Source organism: Drepanopeziza brunnea, assembly GCF_022702325.1.
Source record: "Drepanopeziza brunnea f. sp. 'multigermtubi' strain 214-2 chromosome Unknown ctg1, whole genome shotgun sequence".
In the NCBI taxonomy this organism is placed as follows: Eukaryota; Fungi; Ascomycota; class Leotiomycetes; order Helotiales; family Drepanopezizaceae; genus Drepanopeziza; species Drepanopeziza brunnea.
Window position 1 is genome coordinate 2095849 of NW_027094064.1, and position 12791 is coordinate 2108639.

At 50.5% G+C, this 12791-nt stretch overlaps 5 protein-coding genes across 5 annotated transcripts; 2 read left to right on the forward strand and 3 right to left on the reverse strand.

Moving 5' to 3' along the window:
* Nucleotides 1–1141: 1141 nt before the first annotated feature.
* L3040_000366 (uncharacterized protein) lies at nucleotides 1142–2319 on the reverse strand (the record flags this gene model as incomplete). The annotated part of the gene is made up of 3 exons (XM_007292514.1): nucleotides 1142–1974; nucleotides 2044–2189; nucleotides 2261–2319. The coding sequence occupies 3 exons, from the start codon at nucleotides 2317–2319 to the stop codon at nucleotides 1142–1144; spliced, it is 1038 nt and encodes a 345-aa protein (XP_007292576.1).
* A 1220-nt stretch (nucleotides 2320–3539) lies between these two features.
* Nucleotides 3540–5726, forward strand: L3040_000367 (uncharacterized protein; the record flags this gene model as incomplete). The annotated part of the gene is made up of 5 exons (XM_066155124.1): nucleotides 3540–3590; nucleotides 3643–3688; nucleotides 3745–3894; nucleotides 3947–4123; nucleotides 4180–5726. The coding sequence occupies 5 exons, from the start codon at nucleotides 3540–3542 to the stop codon at nucleotides 5724–5726; spliced, it is 1971 nt and encodes a 656-aa protein (XP_066013177.1).
* Nucleotides 5727–8862: 3136 nt separating this feature from the next.
* L3040_000368 (uncharacterized protein) lies at nucleotides 8863–10033 on the reverse strand (the record flags this gene model as incomplete). Its single annotated transcript, XM_066155125.1, has 3 exons — nucleotides 8863–8923; nucleotides 8988–9726; nucleotides 9790–10033. The coding sequence occupies 3 exons, from the start codon at nucleotides 10031–10033 to the stop codon at nucleotides 8863–8865; spliced, it is 1044 nt and encodes a 347-aa protein (XP_066013178.1).
* A 464-nt stretch (nucleotides 10034–10497) lies between these two features.
* L3040_000369 (uncharacterized protein) lies at nucleotides 10498–11256 on the reverse strand (the record flags this gene model as incomplete). Its single annotated transcript, XM_066155126.1, has 6 exons — nucleotides 10498–10671; nucleotides 10801–10901; nucleotides 10951–10959; nucleotides 11024–11057; nucleotides 11125–11163; nucleotides 11254–11256. The coding sequence occupies 6 exons, from the start codon at nucleotides 11254–11256 to the stop codon at nucleotides 10498–10500; spliced, it is 360 nt and encodes a 119-aa protein (XP_066013179.1).
* A 328-nt stretch (nucleotides 11257–11584) lies between these two features.
* On the forward strand, nucleotides 11585–12011 carry L3040_000370 (uncharacterized protein; the record flags this gene model as incomplete). The annotated part of the gene is made up of 2 exons (XM_007292509.1): nucleotides 11585–11680; nucleotides 11844–12011. 2 exons carry the CDS (start codon nucleotides 11585–11587, stop codon nucleotides 12009–12011), a joined length of 264 nt encoding a protein of 87 aa, XP_007292571.1.
* Between the last annotated feature and the right edge of the window lie 780 nt (nucleotides 12012–12791).

Genomic DNA, 12791 nt, shown 5'->3' on the forward strand with positions numbered 1-12791 from the left:
CGGGACGGAATGGCATTTGGCGTTGGGCTGGGGCGGGGGTGGAAAGGGTGGTAGGGCGTTGGTTGGGTGGGGGGCTGTATCGGGTGCCTGCATACGGAAGGTACGGTAAATCAATATCTGCGCGTGTAATATAATCACTTAAGGTGGTATTGGTTTGGTCATCGGTTGATCTTCTCTTTCGAGATAGGACTCGGGAGTACGTTTTACTTGCATCCTTGCTTGCTTCGTCTTTGTTTAGATAGACCAGATGAGTGTTCAGTCGAAACAGGCAAGCAGGTAATTGAGTTTATAGCTACAGCATGATCTTGATCACTATCTCTTGGTTTCTTCCTCTTCGATCTGCGTGTTCTTGATCTCTCCCCTTTTTCTTTTCCTTTCATACCTATTCTCTTTATCCCCCTCCTTTGGGCCTTGACAAGAGGATCTTTCGTTCTATATATACATCGCACTCATCACACACATCTTTGTATACATGACTTTGCGATCCCCCTTCAAGCCTTTACTCACGTGATGTTAACTTGGCATATTAGCGACTTCGAATCCAAAGACCTCCAGATCCTTCCTCCCCTTTTAATTCCAAGCTTCATTCCCGTCCCAAAGAGGACAGCTCGTTCTCAGCCTCTCATGTCGAGCCATACATATCTACGGGGTATTCAAGCTCTGGGTAGTCCTCGACAGTATACTAGTATGATAGCGCTGGCTGGCTAACTTGGCAGCTGGCTCTAGTATGCCTACCGGTACCTACCTATCGTGAGTTGAGCCCTAGCAAGCTCTCGCAAAATTCATCTCCAGTATTGCTGATCGGTTTTTTTTTGCGTCATCTGTGCTTTTGTTGGAGGATACTTCTGTGGAGCTGGGAGGGGAGGGAGGAGGCGTTGTTGTGCCTGGACGATAATAGGTGTCAAGGGGCTTTCTGTGAGCAAGTTTGAGGGCGAGCGACTCAATTCTTACGAGGGACTGGGTTTTCTTGACCTTTGAGGTAGAGTATCCTTTGAATATTCGATGTTCCTATCACTCTTCCCCTCTCCCGCTTTCTTAGCGAGAACGAGACCGATCCATGACAAAATTCAGGTCCCCTTGGTTGAGATGAAATATTACTAGAGCAAGTCCCTCTTGAAAAAATGCATGTGGTTAAACCCATTTAGTACAACTTCATAGGACACCCCTGCTTCTCGGGATCCATCTTCTCCCTCACGAGCTTGATTGTCAAATCCATCAAATTCTTTTCCAACTCCCCATCCTCATCCTGGTACAGCTTACTCCCCGCCTCGGGGATGGCAGGCGGACACACATACTGGCCCCCCTCCTCCGTCTTCGTCGCGCAGTACATAGCGCTCACAGCACCCTCCCACTGCGACTTCTGGAACGGCTTCATCCCTACGCTCATCGCATAGCCGGCAATGGGATATGGCTCATGGATCTCCTCGGTGCTCTGCTTCGTTTCGACGAAACCCGGGTGCACACAGTTCGCCAAGACACCCTCGCTCTTCAGGTTCCTGTTCAAGAACTTGGCGTAGAGCATCTGAGCAAGCTTTGCGCGGCCGTACTGCCCATTGGGACCGAGATCCTGGTTCAGCTCCTCCAAGCTGGCAAACTTGCAATCGCTGGGCGTAGCTTGATGGGCGTTGGAGCCGAGCATCACAATGCGGACTTTGGAGCTGGGAGAAGCGGTCTTCTTGATGACTGGAAGGAGATGAGAAGTCAGGATTACGTGACCGACGTGGCATACGGCCATATGGCGATCTACGCCGTAGGAGGTTTGCTGGGCGGTCATAATTCCTCGCGCAGCATCGTTGATAAGGATGTCGATGCGGTCGGTTGAGTCGGTGATTTGTTTTGCGATGGAGGGGAGAGTCTTCCAGTCTGCGAGGTCTGCTTGCAGGAATTTGACTTTGGAAACGGTGGAAGCTCCTAGTGTCTCCTTGATATAGGAGGAGGCGCCATCGAGAGACTCTTTCGTGCTGGCGACGATGACTGAAGATTGCATTAGGTTTTGTTCTTAGGTCTTGCGATCTATGATCGTGAGAGAGGCATGGCACATACACAACTTCGAGATGTTCCTTTCTAACAAGGTATGAGCACACGCATAGCCAATTCCCCTGGAACCACCCGTAACAACAGCAACCTTGTTGCTCTGGTCCGGGACGGCCTCCAGCGAGAACTGCGTCTCTTTAGTTGCAAGAGAATGGCTAGACTCCGTCAGTTCAGTACACATTCGAGCCTAATAAACAGGAAAGGAACAAAAAGAATAATGACATACGCAGCACCCCCGAAGTTCTCTGCCACGGTATTTTTGATCGTCTGCACTACACCTGCCATTCTGAAGGATGATGAAGCGTGAAAAGGTCGAGAGAAGATGCGGGGAGAGAAGCGTTGCATTTCGAGAAAAAGTGGCGGGTCGAGAGTCGAGAGATGGGCGTTTGTTTTGTACGGTCATTGGGTACGAGATATGGAGTTCGTCATCGCAGATTCGAACAGCCGAGACCTGATGTTGTACGGAGGGACCGGACCCGAACCCCTAATGAATCATGGAGAAGCTGATCGGATCAAACTACCACCACCACTGAGATGACGCATCGAGTATGCTGCCTGGAATCAAAAGCCAACACCCAAGAGGGCAAAGATACCGGATTTGGTGGCTACTTCGCATCATCGCGGGCTAGTCTACGACACGTGATTGGTGATCGCTCAAAGAGTACGTGAAAGAGATAGGTTGGTCACACTTGGACTGTGAAATGGGGAATATTGCCATTTCCAGGCCATGTATTAGAATTGTTGTATTGCAGACTAGTTTCTCGGGCTGCAGTTGGCTGAAATATAATGTTTACTTCGCTTACAACAACTGCGGCAAACTCAACCATCAACGAAATGCTTTGGGTTGAGAAAGGATTTACTGTCGTTGAAGCAGAATACTGATAGATTCAGTAATTAGTCTAGTAGTCTAGGAGTAATTCTGCGGATTCTGACTATTCCGATACTAACCCATCAGACAACATCAGAGGATACGACTAAAGGATAGTAGGGATGCTTCAGGCATATCGTGACAACATATATAAGCCGATCTCAACTTGGACTTTCGTAGGCTGTAGGTTGTAGGCTGTAGGTTGTACCGGTAGTTCAATAAGCCAAGGATTTCTTTGTTGTGTAAAGGTTGCCGGGGATGAATTCTGAGTCATGATCATCTCGGCTAAGGCAGTACTAGCTCTTTTTACGATTCACGTCGCGTCACAACACGTCTCCCACCTTCGAAACGCGGAACATTCATCTTCTCGACCTTACACCAACCCTCAACCCTCAATCCTTACCCCTCGACCTTGACCCTCAACCCCGACAATACAATAATTTTCCTACACGAGGGAACACGTGAAATCCTCTCATTCCGACGCGTCTGACGCGGTGTCACCAGCTTCGTGGTGACTCAAAGCTCAATCCCCGAGTCCTTCGTATCTCGACACCTTTGAAATTCCTTCCTTACCCCCCTCTCTAGTGCTGCCTCTCGTCATCACAATACTATTGAACTGCAGTGAAATACAGTGAAGATGGTCGGCAAGTCGCTCGGCGATGGAGTCTACTCCGCGACTTACAGTAATGTATGCGCCCGAGGCTCTGCATCTTTAGCACAACAAGACTGATTGCGCTCAGGTCCCAGTCTACGAGTATCAGTTCGGTGAAGGCTTAAAGGAACATGGCATGTCACAACAATAGATTCTACTCGTATTGATGTCCGCTAAACAATGCGAGCAGTTATGCGCCGCCGCTCTGATGATTGGATCAATGCAACACACATCTTAAAGGCTGCCGGCTTCGATAAGCCCGCCCGAACCCGAATTCTCGAGCGTGAAGTCCAGAAGGAGACACACGAGAAGGTTCAAGGTGGTTATGGCAAATACCAAGGTAAGCTGGCTGTAAGGGAAGGCTGCGATAAATAGAGTCTGACTTGTTCCAGGTACCTGGGTGCCACTTGAGCAAGGAGAAGCCCTGGCACAGCGAAATAATGTCTTTGAGAAGTTGCGCACCATTTTCGAATTCACCCCCGGCAACATTAGCCCTCCTCCTGCTCCCAAACACACTACGGCCAAACCAAAGCTCCCTAAGAAACCAGCAGTTCCCAAATTCACACCAAGTAAGTGCCAGACGCCTGTGAAGCCCATGAAGAGAGCATTAACAGCATAGAACCAGTGGCCGCACCAGCTCGCATGATACACGAAGAGTACGACGATGTCTCTCAGATGGATAACGAGAGTATTGCGGATGATATTACAGTCGCTTCTGCTTCCTTGATGGTCGAAGATGACCGATACGAAACCCAACAACTTACCGGCAACCGCAAGCGTAAGCGTGAAGAGCAGGATGATATAGAGCACGAAACAGAGCGCAACCATGTTCTCTACGCCGATGATCTGCTCGACTACTTTATGCTTTCCCATCCTTCCCAAGGTAACAACGTGGCAACCAAACCTGCACCACCTGTCAACTTCCAACCAGATTGGATTATCGACTCTGATGGTCATACCGCACTTCACTGGGCTGCTGCGATGGGCGATATGGCGATCATACAAGAGCTGAAAAGATTCAACGCCAATATAACTGCGGTGAACATTCGAGGAGAGACACCGCTCATGCGATGTGTCCTATTTACCAATTGCAAGGACAAGAATAGTATGCCATTAGTTTTGAACGAACTGATGTCCACCATCGATTGCATCGATTACTGCCAAGCTACAGTACTCCACCACGCAGCTATGATGACAATCAGTCGCCAGAAGCATCACTGTGCCCGGTACTACCTGGATGTTATCCTCAATAAGATGGTGGAGTGCCTTAAACCCCAGGAAATCCAACGAGTGCTTGATGCTCAGGACATGCACGGAGATACGGCGATCCATATTGCAGCAAAAAACAAGGCCCGCAAGAGTGTAAGAGCTTTGCAGGGCCGAGGAGCCAGAACTGACATTCCCAATCTCGACAATATCACCGCTAATGATCTTCTCCAAGAATTGAATGAGAGTCGAAAGTCGGAACGGGCACTCCAAGGTTCTTCTTCCCCATTTGGACCTGATTCGAGATCAGTGTACGGAGAGATGCCGGAGGAGCCAAGTCGAAACCCACCTCATCACATCTCTGAAGCGGCCATGTCAATCGAGTCTACTATCGCACCCCTTATGATGGAGAGGTTTCAGAACCTAGCCAACTCCTTCGACGACGAGCTTGTCGAGAAGGAAACCTCGGAGAGAGAAGCTAGACGGATCTTGAAGAGTACGCGCCAGGAACTCGAGTCTTCGAAGGCTCAGATCAAAGAGATTTTATACCACAAGGAGAGCCCGGATGTCATGGCCAAGGCCAAGGAGCAGCTTTCCCATGTCGAGAAGGCTGTCACTATGCTCATCGAGCAGCAGCAGAGCATTCAGCTTCAGTTCCGGTCACAACAGGAGGAGTGCAAGAGTAATGGCCATGAGATAAGTAGCGAAGACGATATTGACGAGCGAGTGATGTTGGCGAAGATGTTGGACGAAGAACGAAAAAAGCGACAGAAGCTTGTTGTTCAATACCGTGATGCCTTGAGCGTGGCTGGCGCGGGCGAGAAAGGCGACCAATATCGACGACTCCTTGCGAAATGTCTTGGCGAGGATGTTGAGCACATGGATGAAAATATTGATGTCCTTGTTCACACTCTTACCGAGGAGGAGGCTGGTCAAGAGGGCGAGATTGTCATCCCCGATCGCTGATGATCCTCCTCGTCTGTGTGTTTGCGCGGGCGTTTGCTTTGTTCTGATCGAACTCGAATGGCGCACGGTATCCGCATATTGATCGGTGTTAGGCGCTGTCTCTTGTCACAGTACGTTTACCATACCTGGTGTTCTTCTCGTGGTTTCCTAGGGCGGTACTAGATTCTGCGATACCTACGACTTACGTGAGGCTTCGGGTTATCATTTGGTCTCGAAACCTGGAGTCTTTTTGCTACGAGGCTTGCTAGTGCCGCTTTGTTTTTCGCTTGGCGAACAATGCCTTCCAATTCCTGTCTGTGTATGTACAATTTTTCGGTGAAAGGGACAATGGTTGTTTGTTCGCACGGAGTGCATGCGGCATTGTTTGTTGACAAAGAGCTTGACCTACATAGATCAATGGACCACCATTGATTATATCCCTCCCTTTCCTATAAATGCGATCTCGGATTGAAGTAATCTTCCCTTATCATTATGTTTTCTAATTCAACGACGACGATGAGGATGTTTGCCTTCGCGAGAGACGGCAACGAAATGGCAGTGCCAACGTGTAACCTCAGTCCTCTCCAGCCTTTTCAGTTACCATCAGCTCGCAACGCTGGACATGGCGGGCAGGTACCACCCGCTCGATTCAAAGGCGCTCGCTCAGTGGCATCGTCGGCGCTCCTCCTCCCCCCAGCTCTTCCCCTCAACCACCATCCGGTTCCGGCGGCAGGTCCGCCAACAACACGCACCGCCAACTTCTCGCGCCCTCTCATCACCCACCAGCGCCAGCAGCAGCAACAACGCCCTTCCAGACCACCACCACCACTATCCCTCACGGCGCATCTCTCCACCGTCTCTGACATTGGCGAGGATGAGGAGGAGGAGGAGGAAGCAGAGGGAGCAGAGGACGACGACGACCACCTGATCCTGGACGAGGACCTCTTCGACGGCGTGGTGCTGGGCGTGGACGCGGGCATCGTGGATATCTTCTGCTACAGGGGCGTTGCGCAGCGGAGGCTGGTGCCGAGGCTGGGGGCGCCGGTCGTGGCTGTTGTGAGGGGGGGTGATGGGCAGGTTAGGGGGGTGAGGGTGGGGGTGGGGGTGGGGGCTAAGGGGAGGAGGAAGGGCAGATGGAGAGCGAGACGGAGAGGGTTGAACCGAGAGAGTGAGAGGGCAAGAGAGAGGAGGGCGTTGGGCAGGGAGTTGAGGTGGTGGAGGCTTAGAGGGTGAGTAGTGAGTAGTGAAGTGGGCTGTTGTTCGTTTGTATATTGATCAGTGTCGGAGGGGCGACGAATATCAGGAACTCCCCTCCTACTTGTGCTGGGAAATTTACGGTGTTGGAGACTATATGGGAGTTTTAATGCGCTCGTCATAGGCAAACAAGCCTTGCTCAGGAACCAGCACAATATGCACGCCTGTCTTTTGGACACAGGCTTAGCCCTCCCCCTTTCGTTGGAAGTCCCCTTTCGTTGGAAGTGATATTATACGTTTCTGGCATTTGAAGCTGGGTGGGTATTGAATAAGCCGAATTAATAATCTTCTAATCATAAGACTCGGCAAAGACATGCATAAGAATCAATGCCAGACTCGAGGATCCGATTCTTGTCACTGCTTGCTGATTGATGGAGGAGTGACTGAGTGAGTGAGTACCTCCGCCTAGTTAATTCAACGGCAAAATCTCTCTCTCCCCGTACGACCCACCCATATTCCAGGTCCGTTCGTCATGTATCATCCCTCACCCAGAACAGTTCACGGATTCTTGCAGCACCCAGATACTTAGGTGTACAAACAAGACTAGTTAGTCAACTGCTAAATAAGGGCCGCAGAACCTCACCCCGCAACCCTTTCCGCATTAAAATCGAAGGACGAACAACATCTTCGAGCACCATCCATAGTCGCCGAAGTTCATCACTTCCACCTTCTTCGAGGCAGAATCCCCGAGGAAGAAAGGGAATCCACCGTGAAGCTCACATCCGTGTAGCTTAACTAGACACAGGCCTGGACCACGGCTCAAGTTCAAACCGAGGTACATAGGTACTCCGCGCAGTTAGTTTAGTCGCCTCCTTTTTCCCTCTCCTCTACCAAAAGCACTCACATCAAAGCCCGCCCCCAGAACCAAGCAAGCTAGGCCGAAAGCCACCTTTCCATGCTTCCAGGTACATGCTGTCTGTATACACCTTTCAGAGAAGCCTACTTACTTATAGCGGTAGGAAGTTTCATCCCTCATGTGTAGGAGTAGGAGTCTTGATACGGGATAAGAGAGGTTGTGTAGAAGCGGATGGTCGCTGAGATGCCTCGCCTCGATATCACTGCCGATGAAAGCGGATCGGAGGAAGCACAGAAAGAGGCTAGAGCTAGGTTGGGATCATCATGGCTCCAAGCTATGTGGGCTGGGCTGGGCGTGTTTAGATCCGTCCTTTGTTTGATGATTTGTGTGGGCGTCGATAGAGAGGAGGATGGAGGCCGTGATCGCGGCTGGAGCGTGGCGGACTAGATGTTAGGGTGATGGGTTAGTCGAAACCAAATCTGATTTCTTTCAAAGAATATCAAAGGCTTTTTACGATCTCGGAACTTTGACGATTATTTCTATTGAGTAATATTAGTTGCGCAATTAAGGAGTGTTTAAAGGAGGAGTTCAATAGGGTTCGCTTATTTTAGGATTTTATTATGAATTAGCAGTTGACTGGTACTGTAAACGCAGCTGTATGTGTGCCGTTGTGCGACCATGTGCAATTCACAAAGGAGCTCTTCCTCTACTTTGAATCGTTACAGTACATTCATGCTTCGAGTGTTTGTGATTACCACAGCCATGTTTTCTGTAACATTTCATAGGCCTAGATTCCAGTAGGTCGGCAAGATTATATAATCCAGTGGAGTCTTTCGCGACGCATTTTCACAATCCACTATCATCAGAGCATTTGGTTGCACGCTTATCAATCCCAAAAAGAATTATTTTCGGATACCTACGCTGGAGAAGTTCCTTAGGGACTCTGATCGGCGCTCAGAAGAGAAGAGCGCGGAAAAAAACGACCAACTGTCACCTATCTAGGTGGGATACAAACCTCTACTTCTGTCACCGTTGATACTGTGCACACGACAATCTGTGGTCTTTGATATCCGATATACTACACACCGTCTCGCGCTTGACCCGGGCTTACAGGCCCTCTTTAGCCAGCATATCCGCAATGTCCAAGTAAAAGGCAATAGCGTTGAATCTGTCGAGTTTAGCATCCCCTCTTCTTCTCAATCAACACCACAAAGAAAAATGATAAAACTCACTTCCTCTCATTTCCCAAAACCTGCCACACCACCCATCGCAGCCTGTTTGTCCAATTAATCAAATCCAAATGACTAACCCCTACCAGCGTCCCTTTATACGTCCCCCACCTCGCACTCTCCACGCTCACCAACCCATCATTCGCGCCTTCTCTATTCTCTACGATCCGATGCGTCTGTCTAAAGGCACTCCACAGACTCGGGTCTAAGGTGGCTCCGTACGAGAAATACCTTACCCCAGGCGCATCTGGCGTTTTGAGGTTGAACTCCTCTGTCATGTACTTGCGCGTCAACTGCTGAAACGCTCCCGTCCCCATGCCGAATTTCTCAACGACCTTGTAAACGCGCGGCACGTACGCCGGCCCGATCTCTTGAAACACGAAGTCGGCGAACGAGGAGCCTCGGTGTGGCGTGGCTACTGTTGTCAAGGAGAGCACTTTGACGTTGTCAGGCTTGAGGCGCGAGATCATGTAGCGTGCGTCCAGGCCACCCATGCTATGTGCTATGATGTTGACGCTCTTCCCATTTGCCTTAGCAGCTATATCCTGCCCGAGTTTGAGGGCGCGTTCTTCGATGCTGCCCGAGGGAGGGACAGATGCAGTGATGACCTCCATGCCGTTGGCACGCATGGCGTCTGTGATGCCACGCCAGTAGTGAACCCCAGGAAGGAGAGTGCCCGCGAGTCGCAGCTCATCGAAGCCCAAGAGGCCATGGGCGAGAACTATCGGGTATTTGGGAGTATCTGTATATCATGTAAGTTTTCCATCCTGCCTTCGATGTTTGTTTTTAATACGGGGAGACATACCGTAGTTCGCTCTGATAGTGGCAAAATCATCCTCGATTGCTCGTCCCAAATCGTTAATCCGCGGATCACTGTCAGTCTTCTTCTGTGGCTCAGGGTCTTGCGCTGTTTCTGATATCTGGCGACGGATGCGGCAGGTCGTGGAGAAGGACATTGGTTTGCATAGGAATGCGGTGGTGAGAATACGCTGCGGTTTCACATTTTGAAGCCATCTCGTGTGTGCGACACGAGTAACTAACATGGTCATTGCTGGTGATGCATTGGGTTTGCGGTTGGTAAGGAAATGCTGCCATGGTGAGAGGAAAGCGCGTTGTAGTGTTGAGGGTTTTCGCGACTGGGTCGAGATCAGTGACGTCGTGAATGCAGCCCCTGCTCGAGTCAGTTTCGAGAGCACGTGACTGACCAAATGAGTAAATAAGAATTCCGAATTGTCACCATCTGTGAGAAATTGAGAAGGGACGGTGAGTATTGTTCGATAGGGGGCTGGAAAAGGTGGTTGGAAATATAGAGCTGCGTGTAAGAAAGAGCCTTTCTGCCAGTCTGGACAAGCGACGTCCCGAGTGACAGCTCCAGCTGGGATGGGATATCTTGTGAGTTGTTCATACTCAATACAGTCTTCTTCCCTTCGCCGAGTCCCAAGCAATCTCAGCGCAAAGATGTTCCTTCAGAGCCATGGTATTGCTCTCCGCTCCCAAAAGATCAACTCCCATCCTATTTCGGTACCTCGATCCGCTCAGGAGCCACAGGCTTGACATCAAAGACCGCCTTCAACAGATCCTTGATAACAGCATCCTGGCCCTTCTGGCCCGCGCCCTTGATTTCCTTTATCTTCGTCTCGGCGTCCTTGCCTGCGTCCTCCTCTGCCTTCTTGTTGCCGCTTGTGTGCTGTGGCCGTATCAGCATGCATTCTCAGACCCTACCGCCCTTCCATGCACCCAAGTCTGGTCCCAGGCCCAGGAATATCCAGTAGTGCGATACATCCGAGGAACAGTTGTGCTGGGGAGACATCCATACCTCAGACTCGAAGGTCTTGAACTCATTCTCCTTGGTCTTCTTGTACGAATCAATTTCCTTCTTCGCCTCGTCTCTGGCCTCCTTTACGCGCTTCGTGCGGTCTGCGTCCATCAGCTCCATCCTTCCATGTCAGGCCCTCGGGTTCCTTACATTCTCTAGCTGTAACACAAACAGTCAGCCATCTTCCTTCGTCAATCAGCTACCTGGGTGAGAAGCACCGTACCTCTTTGAACAATCTTCTGCGCCTCCCTCTCAGCCTGCACCCATCAGCACCAATCCACCCCATCCAGGTCTTTTGCCCTCCGCGAATCTGGCGAAACGTACATCAAGCAGGGTCTGGATACCCGCGGAGTTTTGTGCAGACTGCCGTTCCATTAGCCATTGCTGTCCTCGTTTATTTTGCCTTCTGTTTAATCCAACAGATTGTAATTACGAAGGAAGAAAGTAGCGTACCATCTTGCAATCCTCCTGCTTAAATCTCTGGTATGGTGTTGAGAGAGTTGTGGTAGTCGGAGGTGTAAATAGACTCGACGTTCAATGCGCGTATACCTAGGTTGCTCGAGCACAGCTCCAGACCCCTGCCTGTCCGGCAAGCTCCCTTCGCTGCACTACAATCTTGCGAGCTACTACAATTAATACATCACTCCACGAATTTCTGAACTCAACTCAGAATCTCACCATGCGCCATTGGAACACCAAAATATTTACCTAATTAATATTGACGTGGAAGTTTCCAATCGGAGTTACCTCCGGTACCAGGAAAGAGAGAGAAATAAACAAAGCCATGTCCCGTCCTGCAAAGCTCACCCTCGCCGGCACAACCCTCTTCGCAGCCGCCACCATCGTCTTCGTGCACTACGGGCAGCAGGCCGAGAAATCCGTACAGAGCATCCTTCTCTTTCTTTTCCTCTCCCAAGACATCCTTCCTCCTCCTCTCCCCTTCTCTTCATATACCCATCCATCCATCCATCCCCATCCCCATCCCCAACCCAAATCCCACTCCCAAAAAGACTAACTAACCCCCCTTCTCTCCCCCCTCCCAGGCCATGCACGCAGGCGTCATCCGCGACATGGAGCAGCAGCGCCTCAAGAAGGAGCAGCGAGAGCGCCAGCTCGACTTTGACCTGCAGCGCGCCCTGGAGGCCGAGTACAAGAAGGTGCAGAGCGTGCACGACGGTGGTGCTGAGACGGGGACCGAGAAGCCCAGGTAAAACTAGGCAGCTGCGGACACGAAACGAGCGGAGGGATTACGCTCGTGGGGTATGGATGTACGGATACAGATCTCTCCGCCATCTCTGCTATACTCTACGAAGGGAAATGGAGTGGAGTGAAGTTAGAGTGGGTGGTTAGATGGACGTGGCATTGGCTTTGGGATGGGGATGGGGATGGGTGTACGACAGACAAGGGAAAGAAATCATCGCGTGGCGTCGGAATTCTTCCCGAAATCAGAATCGGATCACTTGGTTCAAAGGTACAAGAGAGAAACCAGAGACAAACGGAAGGAAAAGCAAGTGTAAGGATGTCTCAAAAGAGCGAAAGAGGTCTGTCTCACTCAGCATCTGCAATACCAAAAAAAGAGGCATGCATGTCTGCAGGTAGCCAGTAAACAGAAATATGCCTGGCCAAATCTCTGCATTATCCCATCCTCCCCTGTATTTTCTGATTTCCATCCCAGCCTCCCCTACCCTTCTCTCTCTACCATCATCATCTCGCCAAAATTAACGATCTGAATATCATTACAAGCCACTTTGCATCCACATGCAAAGTGCCACAGAAGGGGGAAATAAGAACCGCTCTGCCTGGCAACCAACCCCTCGCTCGCTGCACAAACGCAACCCAAATATGCAGCTGCAAGCCCGTCCTCTTTGTTCCAGAGGCGCTCATTCTGCTGGCTCAGTTCCCAAACGCCGATATATGCAAAGATTCGTCACCCCTCCACCATCATTTCATCCATGCCATGATCGTTCTATACATTCTTACACCCCCTCTCG